At 36.2% G+C, this 19918-nt stretch overlaps 3 protein-coding genes across 18 annotated transcripts in view; 2 read left to right on the forward strand and 1 right to left on the reverse strand.

Annotated features, from left to right (window-relative positions):
- LOC127881948 (uncharacterized) overlaps positions 1-19918 on the reverse strand; it is a 220875-nt gene that overhangs the window by 70185 nt on the left and 130772 nt on the right. The window lies entirely within an intron of this gene.
- Positions 1-19918, forward strand: part of LOC127881951 (PRA1 family protein 3-like) — a 140119-nt gene that overhangs the window by 25950 nt on the left and 94251 nt on the right. The window lies entirely within an intron of this gene.
- Positions 1-19918, forward strand: part of LOC127881939 (rabenosyn-5-like) — a 96527-nt gene that overhangs the window by 6264 nt on the left and 70345 nt on the right. For 6 of the 16 annotated variants that reach the window (XM_052430179.1, XM_052430193.1, XM_052430192.1 and 3 more), the window contains exon 5: positions 479-640. The exons of 4 other annotated variants lie outside the window; for them this stretch is intronic. In XM_052430179.1, the coding sequence (XP_052286139.1) occupies positions 479-640 (162 nt within the window). Of the gene's footprint in view, positions 1-478; positions 641-3308; positions 3521-10149; positions 10221-10776; positions 10864-12482; positions 12931-19918 lie in introns of all 16 variants that reach the window. 6 more of the 16 variants (XM_052430180.1, XM_052430195.1, XM_052430196.1 and 3 more) reach the window with 5 other exon arrangements.

Below are 19918 nucleotides of genomic sequence, written 5' to 3' on the forward strand. Positions count from 1 at the left end.
ATTTCTACTACAATTATAATATTCATGTGAAACTTCACTCATGTGTTCCTGGTCATTGTATGATGACACTTACCAAGCTTATGTGCAGAATTAGCCTGGGATGGAATTTTTGGCCATTCATGCCCAGGTGATGGTCATTGTAACTAAGCATAAGAAAACAGTTTCTGCTCATAAAGTAAATTTTGGATTGAGGTTTTGAGTTGAAATGTGTGTGTAAGAAGCTTAGAGGCAGACATGGGGTGACACAATTATTAAAATAAAAAATATTAATTGGCAGAACAAAGGAAATCTAGTTATGTGGCATGGCCACTTTCCTTGCTGTGATTTTAATTTTGAGGTTTAAATTATCTTATAGCTAATTGTGTAATTATGACAGTTATTCATCCTCAAAAACATTATATCGGGTGACTGAAAGAATACATTGCAATAACAAAGCAGAAGGATAATTTATTTTATCAAATTGTTTTATCTTCCTCAGCGTTTGAGAAGAGCGTTGTGCACTGGCAGCCTGACAACGAGGTCAACATATGCCGGTTTTGTAACCGATCGTTCAGCATGACACGACGACGCCACCATTGTAGACTATGTGGAGGAATAATGTGTGACCGCTGTTCTCAGTTTCTTACACACGCATATGCAAGTAAGCATTCAAGTACATTGTATCTCTAAATTATATGTCAGGGTTTAGTTGTTGACTGATTTTGTGGTGACCCAGTGTCTTGGAACATATTTACTTTTGAATAAAACAGCCCGAGATCTAAAACCTTTTGAGATTTTGATGGTGATTTTATTGTATGGTGAATCTATGTTTTATCAAAAATTAGTTTTGATCCCTTTCATTTATTTCAGATTTGTTAATTATTCATTTTGTTAATTTAACCTGAGCACATGGTTAGTTTTTTGCTATCAGCGTTTCGCCGTCATTTGTCATTTGTTGTCAACGTTTACTTTTTGAACACTCTAGAGGCCACATTTTGTGCCAAATCTTCATAAAACTTGGTAAGAACAATTGTGCCATTGAAATCTTGAATGAGTTCTAAACTGTGTCAATTTGGGGTTTAAAAATCGGTCACAAGGTAGAATTAAAGAAAAAACACCTGTTACCACATTTACATTCACAATTTTTGTATATATTGTTCAAAAAAATTTCTCCCAATGATTTCTCTGCCAACTTCCAAACTGGCTCATGTGGGGGAAAAAATCTAAGTCACATGGTATTATGAAAGAAAAAGCTTGTGAACAATTGAGTGCCTGCATTTATTGCTGGATCTTCATGAAAATCAGTTAGAACATTATATTTTGTCCGATTGAAATCTTGGCCAAGTTCAAAACAGCGTCATGTGGGGTCAAAATTAGGTCCCAAGGTAAAATGGAAGAAGTCTTATTTGTGAAATATGGTTGATGTCCATTAAAAAAGAGGCGCCATTAGGCTGGGCATTTTTCCTTTTGTTGCTATGGTAAAACCTTTCTATAAATCATATGTTGACCCAATCGTGAAAATTGCTCAGAAACTTGTGTTGCAACTATATCTAAGATAAATTTGAAAAATAATTTTTGTTTAATCCATGGCTGCCACATGTTTTAAGGTTTTTATGCTCCCCGAAAATTTTCGGGGAGCATATAGTTGCCAGTTTGTCCTTACTTCCGTCACACTTTTGTTACAGTTTCTCATAGCACCTGCAATACTTCACCGATCTCTTTCATATTTGGCATGTAGGTACCTTGCATGGACCTCTACCTTTTGATCAGGTTTGAGGTCACTGGGGTCAAGGTCACCAAGGCTAATAATAGATTTTTCCGTCACACTTTTGTTACAGTTTCTCATACCACCTTCAATACTTTACCGATCTCTTTCATATTGAGCATGTAGGTACCTTGCATGGTACTCTACCTTTTGATGAGGTTTGAGGTCACTGGGGTGAAGGTCAAGGTCACTGAGGCTAATAATAGATTTTTACGTCACACTTTTGTTACAATTTCTCATACCACCTTCAATACTTTACCGATCTCTTTCATATTTGGCATGTAGGTACCTTGCATGGACCTCTACCTTTTGATGATGTTTGAGGTCACTGGGGTCAAGGTCACCGAGGCTAATAATAGATTTTTCCGTCACACTTTTGTTACAGTTTCTCAAAGCACCTTCAATACTTTACCGATCTCTTTCATATTTGGCATGTAGGTACCTTGCATGGTCCTCTACCTTTTGATGAGGTTTTAGGTCACTGGGGTCAAGGTCAAGGTCACTAAGGCTAATAATAGATTTTTCTGTCATGCTTTTGTTACAGTTTCTTTATAGCACCTTTAATTCTTTACCGAACTCTTTCATATTTGGCATATAGGTACCTTGCATGGTCCTCTACCTTTTGATGAGGTCACTGGGATCAAGGTCAAGGTCACTGAGGCTAATAAAATATTTTTTTAGGTGGTTATTAACACATAGATTGACAAAGCGCATCATCGGGGAGCATCCATCAGTTTCACTGATATTCTTGTTTCTTTATAAGTCTATTGTAAAACCTTGTGAAAGCTTCCTTCTCACAACCATGTTAAGTTCCATAAGTCTCAGGTGAGCACTTCATGGTCATTTGTCCTCTTGTTTATTTATTTTTCTAATAATGCATTCTTATTAATATATTGAACATTGCAGAGAATGCCACAAGTAATTATACCTCTTGCTTGTTCTTTCCTTAACCAGAAATAGCTTCAATAAGAAAATCATTATTAAGTTAAACAAAACTCACTGGTAAAACCTCTGCAGTATTTCGTTAAGAAAAAAATGTAGTGCACCACTTTTGATATGTACGAACCATTATACCTTATGATTTTATCACCATCCATACACAAGAAACATTTATACTATAGGATATTATCACCAACCCTGCACAACTAACACTATCAAAGTATGTTTCTAGTTTCAAATCTTGAGTGGCTATACTATTTGCATGCTTTGCTTTGTGTTTTTTGGGAGAATTATGAATGGTTCCCACTCCTGTCCTCGCCTATCCCCCTTTCAAGCACTTGTTAAAATTAAAATTGCTTTATAGAGTACTGTAATTTATATGACATAAGACAACTTGTCCAGTGCATGTGGTGACTTACTATGTATTGTTTTCAATACTGTGAAACATCATTGTAATATTAATAATTTCTTTAATTTTCTGGATTTATTTAAAAGCAATGAGGTTAGGTGAGCCTGGTAAAGCGTGACGGATATTTTATCCCTTGATGAGGTTCCAAAATCACATCCCTGTAGTTACATTTAGGATTTGGCGCACATTTATGATCACACAATTTTTTATTCACAGAAAAGCTTACCAATCCTGCCTTCAGCTTTGACTCTGGTCGTGAGCAGGGTTTCCTGAAGCGTTCCAGCAGTAACTCTAGTCTCAACTCCATGTTCAGCTCAGAGGGTGACCCCCACATCCGGTCCTGTGATGATTGCAGAAAACTGCTTGAGAGACGAGACCTTCAGATGGAGCAGCGAAACACCAAGTCCACTATTGTGCTTTTATATGAGGTGAGCAACAGTTATGATACATGTGCTTTCATTCATTTTGTTTCAAAGTACACCAAATCCCCTGCTTTATCACCACCCTGTAAATGAGGACACTTTTAGATTAACCTGAATATTTTACTACATGTTCCTGTGGTAGCAAAACCTGACTGTAAGAGACTATTTTCCTATTCTGCTTTACAATCACTTTTCCTGGACAGAAATATTTATGAACACATCAAATAACACAGCAAATCAACTTGGGCTCCAAGGAAGCATCAATAACAACACATGACTTTAACATGGCAAACTTATTTGGAGTAGGAAGGAAACGTATGAAAATTAATTTTTGTTTATACATGTATAAGGGATTACAATATTGTCCCTATACAATATTTCTCTAACTGATGCTTATTGATGCTGACTGACAAGAGGTGGGAGAATATGCTTATTAGCTATCATGGTTTATTTATTGCTGAATTTGCTTATTGTAGTAGTTGTCGTTATTATTTGTTGTGTTATTTTTGTTGGTATAAATATTATTATTGTTATTATTAGCTCGCTGTTTTTGGAGAAAACACGAGGTATTGTCATAGCCAGCTTGTCGTCCGCCGTGTTAAAACCTTGACATTTTCCTCTAACATCAAAGTGCTTCCACCTACAACTTTGAAACTTCATATGTAGATGCACGTTGATGAGTTCTACATGCCACACCCATTTTTAGGTCACGAGGTCAAAGGTCAAGGTCACTGTGACCTCTATAAAAAAAAAATCTGACATGCTTTCGCAGCCGAGCATGGCACCCGTTATGCGGTGCTCTTGTTATTATTATTAGCTCGGCTGTTTTCGGAGAAACATGAGGTATTGTCATAGTCAGCTCATCATGACCGTCGTCGTGTCCGCCGTCCGCGCCGTGCTAAAACCTTAACATTTTATCAAGGTTTTGAACATTGGCTCTAAAATCAAAGTGCTTCCACCTACAACTTGGAAACTTCATGTGTAGCTGCACCTCGATGAGTTCTACACGCCACATCCATATTTGGGTCACTAGGTCAAAGGTCAAGGTCACTGTGACCTCTTAAAAAAATATGTAAAAAAATTCTGTCAAGCTTTCTTTTTTTTTAAATGCACCCGCAGCCTAGCGTGGCACCCGTTATGCGGTGCTCTTGCTTTTATTATGGTTATTATTATTATGTTGTTGTTTTTATAAATAACCCTACAGGGATGTAATAATGTTTGTTATTCGAATTCAATTTGATTTGTTATGACTGAACATATTCTAAAATAATGCATCCGTGGAAGGGTATACACTGTCTTTGCCAGCTACTTGTATCTCCATCGCTTATAGCTACTACTTGTATCTCCATTGCTTATAGCTGTTACTTGTATCTCCATCACTTATAGCTGCTACTTGTATCTCCATCACTTATAGCTGCTACTTGTATCTCCATCGCTTATAGCTGCTACTTGTATCTCCATCACTTATAGCTGCTACTTGTATCTCCATCGCTTATAGCTGCTACTTGTATCTCCATCACTTATAGCTGCTACTTGTATCGCCATCGCTTATAGCTGCTACTTGTATCTCCATCGCTTATAGCTGCTACTTGTATCTCCATCGCTTATAGCTGCTACTTGTATCTCCATCGCTTATAGCTGCTACTTGTATCTCCATCGCTTATAGCTGCTACAGGCACACAAAGATGATATTTAGAAATTAAGGCAAATATAATATTTGGAAATTAAGGCCAAGGGGTACCAATGTTTTAAGAATTTGAACACAAGGGAACCCCTACACTTAAAAGCCCTGGGGGAAAGTCTAACATGTCAATACAAAGATCACAAGCTGTTAAAACCACTTGTATAGAGTCCCTTGGGAGATCTTGGTAATGGGATTGCACTTTACATTTTCATTGTCTGTACATTGTCATATTCAAGGTGAGCTTTTTTATCACCTTTTGTCCATAATCAATTGTCTACTTTTAACTCAAACAAATTCTTATAAATTGATTGGCAGATTTTCACAAATATTTATGTATGATCTATTGGGGAATCTCTTTTAAAGTTATCGATATAATCAGGTTCTGCTGCATATATAGGTTATCAAATCTTATAAAAAAATAGTGCTCCCCTACAGAGATTTTTTCAAATTATGCCTCTCTGGTTATAAATGCTAAACCAATTACCGGGAGGGTTCTCTTATATTTTTAGCTCACTTGAGCACAATGTGCTCAAGGGCTTTATGCATTATTGTAGAATGTGTTCATTGAACACAAATCAAATTCGAGTAAAATAACAAAAATGATTATATCCATATATGGCTTAATATGACTATAGTAAAACCTTATTAACACTCTAGAGGCCACATTTATTTCCTATCTTCATGAAATTTGGTCAGAAAATGTGTTCCAATGATATCTTGGATGAGATTTAAAATGGTTCTGGTTGGTCTAAAAACAAAGCCGCTAGGGGTGGGGGGCAGGGCATTTTTCCTGATATGGTGTCGGGAATTCATAACGTTGACGTTTATCCGCTAACATGCACGCGACGTCATGTATACTATCGACGTCACTTCTTATGTTGTACATATACAAGTTCGTATTAATGTTTATTAAAAGGTCAAACCTAACGCACGATTCCATAGTTTATTAACACTATACGATCATACGCAACATTTTGGTGCCGTGACCAGAATTTCTTTGTCTTTGCTCTGAGGAGACACTTTGTTCAGGCTCTCTTGAGATTCTACATATTTGTTCTGAGCCAACTTCAACTGATTCAAGGAATTAGAAAAGAACTCGATCTCCTCTCCAAATTGCTGAGCTAGAGCGTTCAATTGACAAATGGGAAGCTGGCTGATATCAATTTGTTGCGACATGTTTATTATTTGATCGTTGTTTATAAAACGCTTGAATCTGTACGACGTCGCCTACTGATATCGTCTGGTTGTTATTTCCCCGTACTTGACTTCTTTCTCTGAGTGCCGTCAGGTATTCATGTCGCAATCTTTCGCGGAAGTTCTGAATGAGTTGCACTCGTCGAGTACCTTGCTTCACAAGCGACGAACCATTGATGCTTTACCAAGTACCTTCTTCAAAGCGTACGTGACATATGAAACACTACAGACTATTGTCACTGAAGCAGAAGCCGTTATCAACGACAGACCCCTTACTTACGTCACTTCCGGCGAGCTAGGACAGCCGGAAACATTGACGCCTGCCCATCTTCTATATGGAAGACGAATAACGTCACTTCCTGTCGAGCCTGCGACATTGCCAGCAGATTATTGCATCAATCGTTCGTTGCTTGTGAAGCAAGGTACTCTATGAGTGCAAATCATACAGAACTTCCGCGAAAGATGGCGACATGAATACCTGACGGCACTCAGAGAAAGAAGACAAGTACGGGGAAATAACAACCAGACGATATCAGTAGGCGACGTCGTACAGATTCAAGATGACTGCCCGAGAACGCAGTGGCGCTTGGCCCTTGTGGAGGAACTTGTGCTGGGAAATGACGGACTCGTTTGTTCGGCGAAAGTTCAAACAAAAAATGGACTCACACATCGACCAATTGTGAAACTTTATCCAATTGAAGAATATGGACAATATCTAGAAACTGTTTATATAATGTGATAATAGAGACTTTATGTGATTATTGTGATAAGCAGAGACTAACGCTAATTTAATAATTCTTGTTAAAATAATTTCATGTTATATTTTACTGTTGTTAGAATTTATATCATTTCGAGGCCCGGAATATGTCGGGAATTCATAACGTTGACGTTTATCCGCTAACATGCACGCGACGTCATGTATACTATCGATGCCACTTCTTATGTTGTACATATACAAGTTCGTATTAACGTTTATTAAAAGGTCGAAACTAACGCACGATTCCATAGTTTATTAACACTATACGATCATACGCAACATTTTGGTGCCGTGACCAGAATTTCTTTGTCTTTGCTCTGAGGAGACACTTTGTTCAGGCTCTCTTGAGATTCTACATATTTGTTCTGAGCCACCTTCAACTGATTCAAGGAATTAGAAAAGAACTCGATCTCCTCTCCAAATTGCTGAGCTAGAGCGTTCAATTGAGAAATGGGAAGCTGGCTGATATCAATTTGTTGCGACATGTTTATTATTTGATCGTTGTTTATAAAACGCTTGAATCTGTACGACGTCGCCTACTGATATCGTCTGGTTGTTATTTCCCCGTACTTGACTTCTTTCTCTGAGTGCCGTCAGGTATTTATGACGCCATCTTTCGCGGAAGTTCTGTATGAGTTGCACTCGTCGAGTACCTTGCTTCACAAGCGACGAACCATTGATGCTTTACCAAGTACCTTCTTCAAAGCGTACGTGACATATGAAACACTACAGACTATTGTCACTGAAGCAGAAGCCGTTATCAACGACAGACCCCTTACTTACGTCACTTCCGGCGAGCTAGGACAGCCGGAAACATTGACGCCTGCCCATCTTCTATATGGAAGACGAATAACGTCACTTCCTGTCGAGCCTGCGACATTGCCAGCAGATTATTGCATCAATCGTTCGTTGCTTGTGAAGCAAGGTACTCTACGAGTGCAACTCATACAGAACTTCCTTGAAAGATGGCGACATGAATACCTGACGGCACTCAGAGAAAGAAGACAAGTACGGGGAAATAACAACCAGACGATATCAGTAGGCGACGTCGTACAGATTCAAGATGACTGCCCGAGAACGCAGTGGCGCTTGGCCGTTGTGGAGGAACTTGTGCTGGGAAATGACGGACTCGTTCGTTCGGCGAAAGTTCAAACAAAAAATGGACTCACACATCGACCAATTGTGAAACTTTATCCAATTGAAGAATGTGAAAACAATATCTAGAAACTGTTTATATAATGTGATAATAGAGACTTTATGTGATTATTGTGATAAGCAGAGACTAACGCTAATTTAATAATTCTTGTTAAAATAATTTCATGTTATATTTTACTGTTGTTAGAATTTATATCATTTCGAGGCCCGGAATATGTCGGGAATTCATAACGTTGACGTTTATCCGCTAACATGCACGCGACGTAATGTATACTATCGACGCCACTTCTTATGTTGTACATATACAAGTTCGTATTAACGTTTATTAAAAGGTCGAACCTAACGCACGATTCCATAGTTTATTAACACTATACGATCATACGCAACATTTTGGTGCCGTGACCAGGATTTCTTTGTCTTTGCTCTGAGGAGACACTTTGTTCAGGCTTTCTTGAGATTCTACATATTTGTTCTGAGCCAACTTCAACTGATTCAAGGAATTAGAAAAGAACTCGATCTCCTCTCCAAATTGCTGAGCTAGAGCGTTCAATTGAGAATTGGGAAGCTGGCTGATATCAATTTGTTGCGACATGTTTATTATTTGATCGTTATTTATAAAACGCTTGAATCTGTACGACGTCGCCTACTGATATCGTCTGGTTGTTATTTCCCCGTACTTGACTTCTTTCTCTGAGTGCCGTCAGGTATTCATGTCGCCATCTTTCGCGGAAATTCTGTATGAGTTGCACTCGTCGAGTACCTTGCTTCACAAGCGACGAACCATTGATGCTTTACCAAGTACCTTCTTCAAAGCGTACGTGACATATGAAACACTACAGACTATTGTCACTGAAGCAGAAGCCGTTATCAACGACAGACCCCTTACTTACGTCACTTCCGGCGAGCTAGGACAGCCGGAAACATTGACGCCTGCCCATCTTCTATATGGAAGACGAATAACGTCACTTCCTGTCGAGCCTGCGACATTGCCAGCAGATTATTGCATCAATCGTTCGTTGCTTGTGAAGCAAGGTACTCTACGAGTGCAACTCATACAGAACTTCCGCGAAAGATGGCGACATGAATACCTGACGGCACTCAGAGAAAGAAGACAAGTAAGGGGAAATAACAACCAGACGATATCAGTAGGCGACGTCGTACAGATTCAAGATGACTGCCCGAGAACGCAGTGGTGCTTGGCCGTTGTGGAGGAACTTGTGCCGGGAAATGACGGACTCGTTCGTTCGGCGAAAGTTCAAACAAAAAATGGACTCACACATCGACCAATTGTGAAACTTTATCCAATTGAAGAATGTGAAAACAATATCTAGAAACTGTTTATATAATGTGATAATAGAGACTTTATGTGATTATTGTGATAAGCAGAGACTAACGCTAATTTAATAATTCTTGTTAAAATAATTTCATGTTATATTTTACTGTTGTTAGAATTTATATCATTTCGAGGCCCGGAATATGTCGGGAATTCATAACGTTGACGTTTATCCGCTAACATGCACGCGACGTAATGTATACTATCGACGACACTTCTTATGTTGTACATATACAAGTTCGTATTAACGTTTATTAAAAGGTCGAACCTAACGCACGATTCCATAGTTTATTAACACTATACAATCATACGCAACATATGGCTATAGTAAAGCCTTGTTAGGACTCATGTATAGTTCACTCTTCATTAAACTTGGTCAGAACTTTTGTTCTAATAATACATGTATCTTGGGCTGCATAGAACAGGTCATTCCTTTGTATTTCAGGTGAGCAACTTTTGGCCGTTCAGGCCCTCCTGTTACTATATTCATAATTGTACTGTTTTTGTTTCAGAAACTGAAGTTTCTTATAGAAGAGTGTGAGGCCCTGCTTGCCAAGTACTTGCCGATGGTGGAGTCTCTGAGGTAGAGTGAGAAATATACAATAATAGAATTTGCATTCTATATTAGCAAATACTTTCATGTGTTTTACTTTACAAAATTAAATGTTGTGCGCAAGTACAATTTTTTACTTTTATACATGAAATTAGTTTTTAAGCTGTGCGAGTGTAATAAAAATCACTTTGGTCGCTTCTGTATTGTATTTGTATTTAACATTAAAATTTCCTGATTAATTCATTGTATATTGTGGCTTTAATAGTTTGAAGAGATTTTCAAAATCATGTTAAACAATTATTTCAAGAATGTTTTATTAAGATATTCTAAAGTTTCATGGAGTGCTTGTCACCCTTTATATGTATTGGAAATAGCAAAACATTTATCCTGCACACTTTTTAATGCATAGAATTTTACTCAACAAAACAGTAAATCTGCAGTGAAGAGCTAGGGATTTTACAAAGATTTGAAGTGAACTACAACATATCCATTTGATTTATTGTTCTTTTTATATACCGTAATTCATATTTTTCTAACAGTAATATTTAAGTAAGCATCTTAATGACTAGAAGAAATTTGGTTTCAGTGTGGGTGAATCAACCTATAGGCTGCAGGAAGCTCAGGTTAAACGTACAGAGCTGGTCCAGAAATATGATCATATTGATAAAATCAGGTACTAGGCATGACATGTTATTTGTTAGTATAATGCTTAAAAAAAACAAGGTATGTTGTTAAGTTTTGTGCAATATTGATTTGTTAATTAGTTCAAGCAGCATTGATTTGTTAGCAAGTTCCAGCACCATTTATGTTTAATTGTCAGTTATTTCAAGCTTATTTGATTTGTTCGCAAGTTCCAGCACCATTAATGTTTAATTGTCAGTTATTTCAAGCTTATTTGATTTGTTAGCAAGTTCCAGCACCATTAATGTTTAATTGTCAGTTATTTCAAGCTTATTTGATTTGTTAGCAAGTTCCAGCACCATTAATGTTTAATTGTCAGTTATTTCAAGCTTATTTGATTTGTTAGCAAGTTCCAGCACCATTTATGTTTAATTGTCAGTTATTTCAAGCTTATTTGATTTGTTAGCAAGTTCCAGCACCATTAATGTTTAATTGTCAGTTATTTCAAGCTTATTTGATTTGTTAGCAAGTTCCAGCATCATTAATGTTTAATTGTCAGTTATTTCAAGCTTATTTGATTTGTTAGCAAGTTCCAGCACCATTTATGTTTAATTGTCAGTTATTTCAAGCTCATTTGATTTGTTAGCAAGTTCCAGCACCATTTATGTTTAATTGTCAGTTATTTCAAGCTTATTTGATTTGTTAGTATGTTCAAGCAGCATTCTTTTGTTAATATTAATTAGTTGAAGCAACATTGATTTGTTAGTAAATTTAAGCCACATTCTTTTGTTAACCTTTATTAGTTCAAGTAACATTGATTTCGTATAGGTTCAAGCAAACCTGATTCGGACAACTAGCATACATAAAGCTTAATTTAATTTTGTTTACAACATATGAATTTAAACGTTAAATTGGTGAAATCTAGGATGATTGCACTTCTCGTGAGTCTTTGCCCTAGATAAAACCAGTACTCAGTGGTTGTTTTTTATGCCCCTGGATCAAATGATCGGGGATATATTGTTTTTTGCCTATCTGTCTGTCAGCCATTCATTCATTCATTGTATGTGTGTCCCAAAACTTTAACCTTGGTCATTACTTTCGCAATATTGAAGATAGCAACTTGATATTTAGCATGCATGTGTAGCTCGTGGAGATGCACATTTTGAGTGGTGAAAGGTCAAGGTCATCCTTCAATGTTAAAGGTCATCCTTCAAGGTCAAAGGTCAAATATATATGGCTTCAAAGCGGCCCAGTAGGGGGAATTGTGTTTCTGACAAACACATTTCTTATTTTTAGTTAAACACGAGTGCTCAATGCTAATAATGTTATGTTGATCTTGATTTATTGGTCTAGGAGAGGTTACCTGTTATTTATTGCTATAATTGACAACTTCTCAGTTCCTGGACTAAGCTTGGGGCAAACTTATCAAAGATATTCTGACAAACTTAAAGGACAACTTTATTTTCATCTTACAACAAATGGAGATTTAAGGTCACTATATATATATATAATTACCGGTTAGGACATGTCTATTGTGAAAATTAGTACATGGATAAAACAATAAAATATACTTATACATGAGATTGGTGCTTATGAAAAAACACTTGATCAAAAATGTATTGTAACTTGTAATTTGTTGTTAATTAGGATTATCCTCCTTACTTATTTCAGTAAAAGGATAGCTACGTTAAATAATGACTCAGAGGAAAGTGTGTCACACAAGCAAGACCAGCTGCAAAAATCTATCAGGACCTATGCGTCAAACTTCATGCAAGAAAATATGATGGGCCTACAGAACCTACCCTCGGAGGAACAGTACACCAAATTGCAAAAACGCAAAACCGCCAAGGTTCAGGAACGTATAGCAAATGAAAGAAAAGCTGTTTTGCAGGCGCAAGAGCAAGAGAAACAAAATCAGGAGAAGATTTCTACGCCAGGGAAAGATCAAGAATCGTCTGGGGAAAGGTCAGGTGCTAACACTCACGTCCGGAACAGCAGTTACGGGTGGAAGCCCTCCGAGCATTCAGTCAGAGGGTCAATGGAGGATCCAATGCTGCAACAGATGGACAAAATACGTGGGTATATCAAAGAGGCAAAAATGGCGCAGAAGTGGGACGAGGTGAAATTGTTGGAACAGAATTTGCTGGAATTGAAACAGGAGTTTTCTAGTCAACAAAAGCAGACCTGGTCTTAATCTATAGTTGTTCTTGCTTCCTCAGTTAGAATAATTTATAGACTATTTATTCCTTTGAATAAATGTAATTTGTATTGATATCTAGGAAATTAGTGGGCATTTTTAAAGGACAATGCATTTTGTATTATTGTTATTATATGTGTTTTTTATGCTTTTATATGTAATCTTTAAATATTGTTTCTATTAAACAAGAAAATAAAACAAGAGAAAAAAGAATATCAATTGATAGGGAGGTCCATTTATGTTTATATTAACATGATAGCCTTGGAAAAAGTTTTTGATTGCCAAAGTTTAGCCTTAAGCGAGAACATCCCCTAGTTAGTTTTTACTGAAAACATGTATAAGCACCATTTTGTACCATTTTGTACTATATAATGTAATAATGTGCAATACTTGTCTCTCTTGTGTTGGACCAGTGCAAATAACATTTTAAAATGAATATTTCATACTTGATATACTTAAATATATTAAAGTGTATTTTGAGTGTTTATGGAGCTTTAATTTATATCAAATGTCAATAATATTATTGTTAAAAAAACGTGTATGTTATTTGTAATTATGGTAACATTACTAAATATTAAATGTAAAAATCAAAGAAATGTAAATAAGTAGAGTTAGATAAAAAATATTTGTATTGCATGCATCTATAATTTTTGTCAATAATTTAATACATTCATAAATTCAAGTTATTTTTAGCATATGCTTAATAATTACCGGTACATTAAAATCTATTTAGTAATTCACGCTTGAAATCTTCTGGGCAGGTATGTGGATATATAAACAATATGAATCTTGCAGCTGCGTCAGAAGGAGAGAAATAGAGAACTGAGCGGTTGATTTGTACAGAGGTATCATGAGAACAAATGATCTGAGCTAGTGTCATGAAGATTGCACAAAAAATGCAACCTCAAAAGTGTTCACAATGTGTTACTATAGACATTTAAGAAAAACGTCCGCCTCTGGTGGCCATGTTTTTAAACTGACCGCAACCATTTTCAAACTCAGCTGAGATATCATTTGAACAAATCCCCAGGTCCATTTGAGGCTCCATGAGCACGATTTTAACAAACCTGGTAGAGAACTGACATTTTGATGTTACTTCTTTAATAGCAAACCTCTGAGTCTTACAATTTCAGAGATATGTCAAGTTTTCACTACATACAAATAGGAAAATTTGGTCACCTGTACGGGGTAATTTTCCAGTTCAGGGCTAATATTTGCAAAACTCGGTAGAGGACCATTGTATGATGTTACAGGCCAAGTTGTCAGGATAACCATATTAGGGACCACTCTGGCATGATAAAACAAAATATGTATAATGAACCACCGTATGATGTTTAAACATAATTCAGCTTCAATTAAATATAAAACAAGATTGTCCCTTTATTTTTTCCAATACAAGATTACTGATGATATAAAAAAAATCAGGCTGGATATGTATCAGGAGAATACTTTTGTCCAACATGGATTGATGTTAAAATTGCTTGGCAGAAGCAATCCTCATGTCAATGGCAATAATCAGGTCTCATGTAAAGGCCACAATTGAATGCAAAAAGTTAATTTTTAAAATAATCCTTGGTAAGAAGCCGATACTTTGCCCAGCATGGACAGATTTCACATTACAAATTACTTGGTAGAAGTGATGAGTAAAAAAAACAGACCCTAGGTCCATGTCACAACTCAAGGTCAAACAATAAATGTAGGAATACATTACAAAACTTTTTCCAAAGCATAACTCTGGTCCAGCATGGATGGATTTTCAAATTACTCATCCATATCATGAGCTATAATTTTGCCAGTTCCTTAGTTCCAAGTTCAAGGTCACAATCAGAATTTTTGTTTATAGCCACACCTTCTAGTTGTTTGTCCAAAGTTTAACAGTAGATCAATTTCTCTATGCAGTCATGTTCTTTTGTTTACCGGTACCATTATAAATGTAAACCCATGGTTGGTAAACAATTGATTTACATGTGTCTACGAGTTAATTAAAAGTCAAAACCGAAATGTAATTAATAAATTTTATGCAATCTCATTTGAGCATCATTATGTACTCCTGCACGGGTATAAGCATCATATTCTGTATATTAAAACTAATTCTAAGGTCATGTATATGTAAACGTGTTGGCACAAATAAAAACAATAGTAATCAAGTTTTAACACATGACACATGTGTGATTATGTATAATTTTAGTTTATTTTTTGTCTTAACTTGTTGTGGAATTGTTTAATTTGATCACCTTAATTCAGGTATTGTAAATACTGCCATTTTGTGATAAATTATATTGGTTCATTTAATATGCAATTATTATTGTTTTAAGTTTTTTTAAGCTTGGTGGTTATGCTTTCACCAACAGTATCAACTGTCTTCTGAAACATTCCTTTATCCTTACACCATTGCAGAGGGCATGGTTATATATCCAATATTGATAGGTAAAATTGCAACACATTAAGATCTTATGAGGAATTAATTGTTCACTTTTATTTGTAAGCAGTTAAACATTTATTTAAGTAAAAAATATAATTTTAAGAGAAGTAATTTTATTTGTAAACTTAAAATAAGTTTTATTTATGTGAAGATTTAATTTTCATTAATTTTTATTTTTATTACGGTATTTATCACCAATAAATAACCTGTTTTGGCGAGTTTTTTTGCGCTACAAGATGAGCCGCCTTCTTGAAAAACTACTAGTATTCTAAATGCATGTGCTTAAAGTGTCATCCCAGATTAACCTGTGGAGTCAACCGAGGCTAATCAGTGACGATAATTTCTGCTTTTATGGAATCCAGTGCAGGCGGAATTATTCGTCCCTGATTAAGGTTTTTAGCCTGTTTGGACTTCGCAGTGTACAGGCTAATATGTGACCACATTTTAAGCACATGCATTAAGCACAGTTTTCCCAGAATGATGCTCATATAAATTGTTGTGAGGTGATAAATGCTATCTTTTCTAACATAGGTTGTTCACTTGCCTTATTTTGCCTACATATTTTATGTCTGCATTTTACTGTTAAAATAATATGTGCAATAAATTGTTTAAAAACTCACTGTACGATACTGTGATATTTATGCCTCAAAACAGTAAATACCATAATAACTCAAGGTTTTGCAACACTCTTAATTTGTACACGCACCCTTTTTAAGCCCCCGATTTATGTTGTGTGACAATTTTTGCGGACAGTCAGATTTTTCCCTTTAATTAATGGCTCAAAATTTGTGAACATTTGCATTTAAGCAATCAACATACCCTGTATAAATCCTAGACAATCACTCCCACTGTCAATGGCTGCTACGCTAATTTTGACAAGGTGGAGTTTTGCCCCTACGCTGTTTTGACAGCCCAGACAGTCGCTCCTACATTATTTTGACAACACGGAAAGTCGCTGGTCACTAAATTATAGTTAAAGAATTCACAAACTGTAACCTACTTAGTTAATAAGTTACTTAATCGATTAAAATCACTTTGATCGGCTCATGTTGAATCGGCTTACTGTGAACAAGTTTGGTAAATTTTATTGTCGGCTAAATATGTTATACTATGCATTAATGGTTTGCATCTAATTGGCAGAACCAATGGCCATGGTGTCAAAAGTATGTGGGAACTATTATCCGCATTGTCAAACTAAGATAGGAGCGACTGAACAGTCTGTCAGAATATAGTAGGAGCGAATGTCTGCATTGTCAAAATTAGCGTTTTACCCAGTATTTGCCCTCATTTGGTGACACACCACACGTGTGTTTTACAACCTGATAACAGTCGTTAAACCTGGCAGATGAATGTGAGAAGTCATTGGACGGTTGAGTTTCGGTTATTTGGGTAAGTAGGTATATATACTACTGATAAACAACGGCTGCATAATTTATAAAGTGGTCATAGTTGGGAAACAATTTGTTCTGATTATTGTATTCACCCTTTTTGGTTGAAATCAATTCAAACATCTGCATGATGTCAATTAGCACCAAAGATGTTTATTTGATTTATATTATGCATAGGAATATAGAAACATCTAATAAATTAGGTTTATTGTTATTGTGCTTATAAAGTACATTGAACTGCATTTTGAAAGTATTTTAGAGTATATAAATTTTCAAACACCAGTCAAACAAAAAATATTTTTCCAAAAGCTTAAAGTAATATTATTATATGTCCTGTCTCATGTTCACCATTTACTTAAAAATTACTAAAGTAATGCTCATGTTCCATTTAGAACTTGTACATGTACAGGATGATGATTTCAAACTTGTCCAACACAGTCTGAATCTTCTGTCCTTTGTGTGTGTATGTCAGAGTTTATTTACAGGTCATCACTGAGTCTTCACGACCTCCTAATGTCTTCTGTTTCTTCTGCAACTTTTAATTGCTTAAATTTATATGATTACAATGTATTTAAACTTGCTTCATATCGAGGCATGCGGCGTCATGAGGCATCTCCACAAATGTAACAAGCTTTAGGTTCACATAAAGTGCATAATCTTATCTCGTATTAAGGGAAAATAAAACTTGATTATACACATGCATTTACGATTTCTTTTCTGTCAGTGTTTCGTTGGAATTTCCTGTTATGGAGTTGAAATACTAGAGATTCCCTTAGAAGCATAACTCTGTTCACTATGAATGGGTATTAAATTAACTTGTCAGATGGACAGGGATGATGAGATGTAGTATTGCCTGCAAGAACCTGATCCCTCGGTACAAGGTCAAGGTCACAATTTGAAGTCTAAAGTAAACCATGTAAAGTTTGTCAAGAGCATTATCTTATTATGCATTTATAGATTTTAAAATAACTTTTAAAATGATGCGCATAATGATATAGACTTTCTCTGACAACAATGCAGCTAAGTCCCTGGTCATGTTCACAGTTCAAGGTCAAATAAGAGAAATTCACGCTTAGAACTTTCAAGAGTAAAAAAGTTCAGCATTCATACATTTCCAAATAGCTTTGCAGAAAAATATGCATGCTGAGAAAAAATGACAATATTGCATGCAAATACTAGCCCCTAAAGTGCAATGTTTAAGGTCACCAGCCCAATATAAGAAATCAATCCAAAAAAAGTCCTGGTTGAGTTTGCTTTCTTTGCAACTTTTGTTTTATGTGAAGACCACTTCAAAGTTTCATGTACGGTTAATCCAAGGTAGGGATTTTCTTCTAGAGCGGGGGCACCTATTACCGAACATCTTAGCCGAATTAAAATAGTTCGGTATTAGATGCGTTTATTTTGAATTTGATAACGGTCAATATCTAGATCGTGATTTTAACTTACTTTTGCTCGTTACCACTTCAGTATACGTCATCGGAAACAATAGGTATATGCGGGAATACACTGGTAGTGAAGTAACCACATTACCGAACAAGGCATTTAATACCGAACCGCACACCGCACAGCATCTAATACTGAACATTTTCCGGATTAAAAAAAATCAATCGAACTTGTATTTATATACGTTAACATGACAGGAGTGGCATTTATTATGATAATATGCATGTACATGTGCAATCAAACTCGTAATAGCATTCGCGTTGCATTTAATAAGATTATACAATAACAATCAGGAGCAAAACAGGTTTTTTCATAGATCTGTCGTTAATTGTCGGCACTATTACGTTCAACAGCCAGTTGCAAAAGACATCTGAATCCATCCAGCCATCCAGCCATTGTCGGATCGACCAAGGGCTGCCTCTGGAAATCCCTCGATTGGGTCGTACGTTAAACGCTGCCCTGGAAAGATGATCATTGGCGGGACGTTGTAGGCAGTAGCACTTACAGCAGCCATTACAGTTAGTGATAAATCACTGGTTCTCCTTGGAAGCCAATAACCTGGTGTCCTTTTAGGCCCAAGGAAAATCCAGACTCATTCGCGTTATATATTCTAGATGGATCAGAGAGAAGGTTCTTGTCACCAACTTCATCCTCTATATACCTTTGAAAGTCTTTGAACCATTATTCAACTTTCTCTGGTGAAATGATGGCTCTCTCTTTGCCTATTGTAATGTGGTTCGGATACTAAGTTCAGGATGCCTGGCAAAAAAGCCTTTCAACCAATTCTTCCCTGGCTTGTTGTCTTTGAAAGAATTGGGTCTCCCATCTTCATCAATGATCTCCTTAATGGTTAAAGCAAGTTCTTGGCGTGTCCGGCAAAACCCGATCTTTGACATGTGCATGACCCACTTAGCTACTCTGTCTTCTCCTGCTTTACTAAGCACTGGTTTGACGCCAACATTGTGGTTCAGGTACTTATTGTGAACGTGGTCATGTAATTTGGTTTTTGGTATGCCGTACTCTTTAGAGGCCTTGCTCAAACTTATATCATTGTTTTTAATTTATGTAACAACTTGTTCGACAATGTTAATGTCATACTTTTGTTATTTTCTTGCGCCTATTTGACGACTCATGTTTCAACAACTCTGTAAATATAATGTTTTCCATGCATTTATTTATTTATTTTTATTTATTAATATAGATCTATATTATCTATCTTTGTGTGCAAAGTCATAGATTCTATATACATCTACGCCTAGTTGCTGAAATTAAGAATGAAATTGTTCAAAAATAGAGTTTCCGACCGATACATGTGAACATTTTACCGAAATCCTCAATAAGTGAATAACTTTGTAATGCATGAATCTTTGTTAATATGGAGTGATGTCCCTTACGTTCACGCCTGTTTACTGGTAGAAAATGTCTGGTTTTCGTATAAATACACACATGCAAAGTTTGTATATGCTTATGAACTCAGTTCTTCAGAGTTACTGTTTCGGCAAGACACGCCTCGAAAAAAGATGCGTAAAATAAAATGAGTAGAATTTCAAATAGAACCGCGTTCTAAACTTACCAAATGTTTTGTTGACGAAGGAAAGGATATGCCGTCATCAGTATGGTATACATTCCCATTATCCTAGCAGAGTTGTCGTTCGTG

Source organism: Dreissena polymorpha, chromosome 5 (genome assembly GCF_020536995.1).
Source record: "Dreissena polymorpha isolate Duluth1 chromosome 5, UMN_Dpol_1.0, whole genome shotgun sequence".
NCBI lineage: Eukaryota > Metazoa > Mollusca > Bivalvia > Myida > Dreissenidae > Dreissena > Dreissena polymorpha.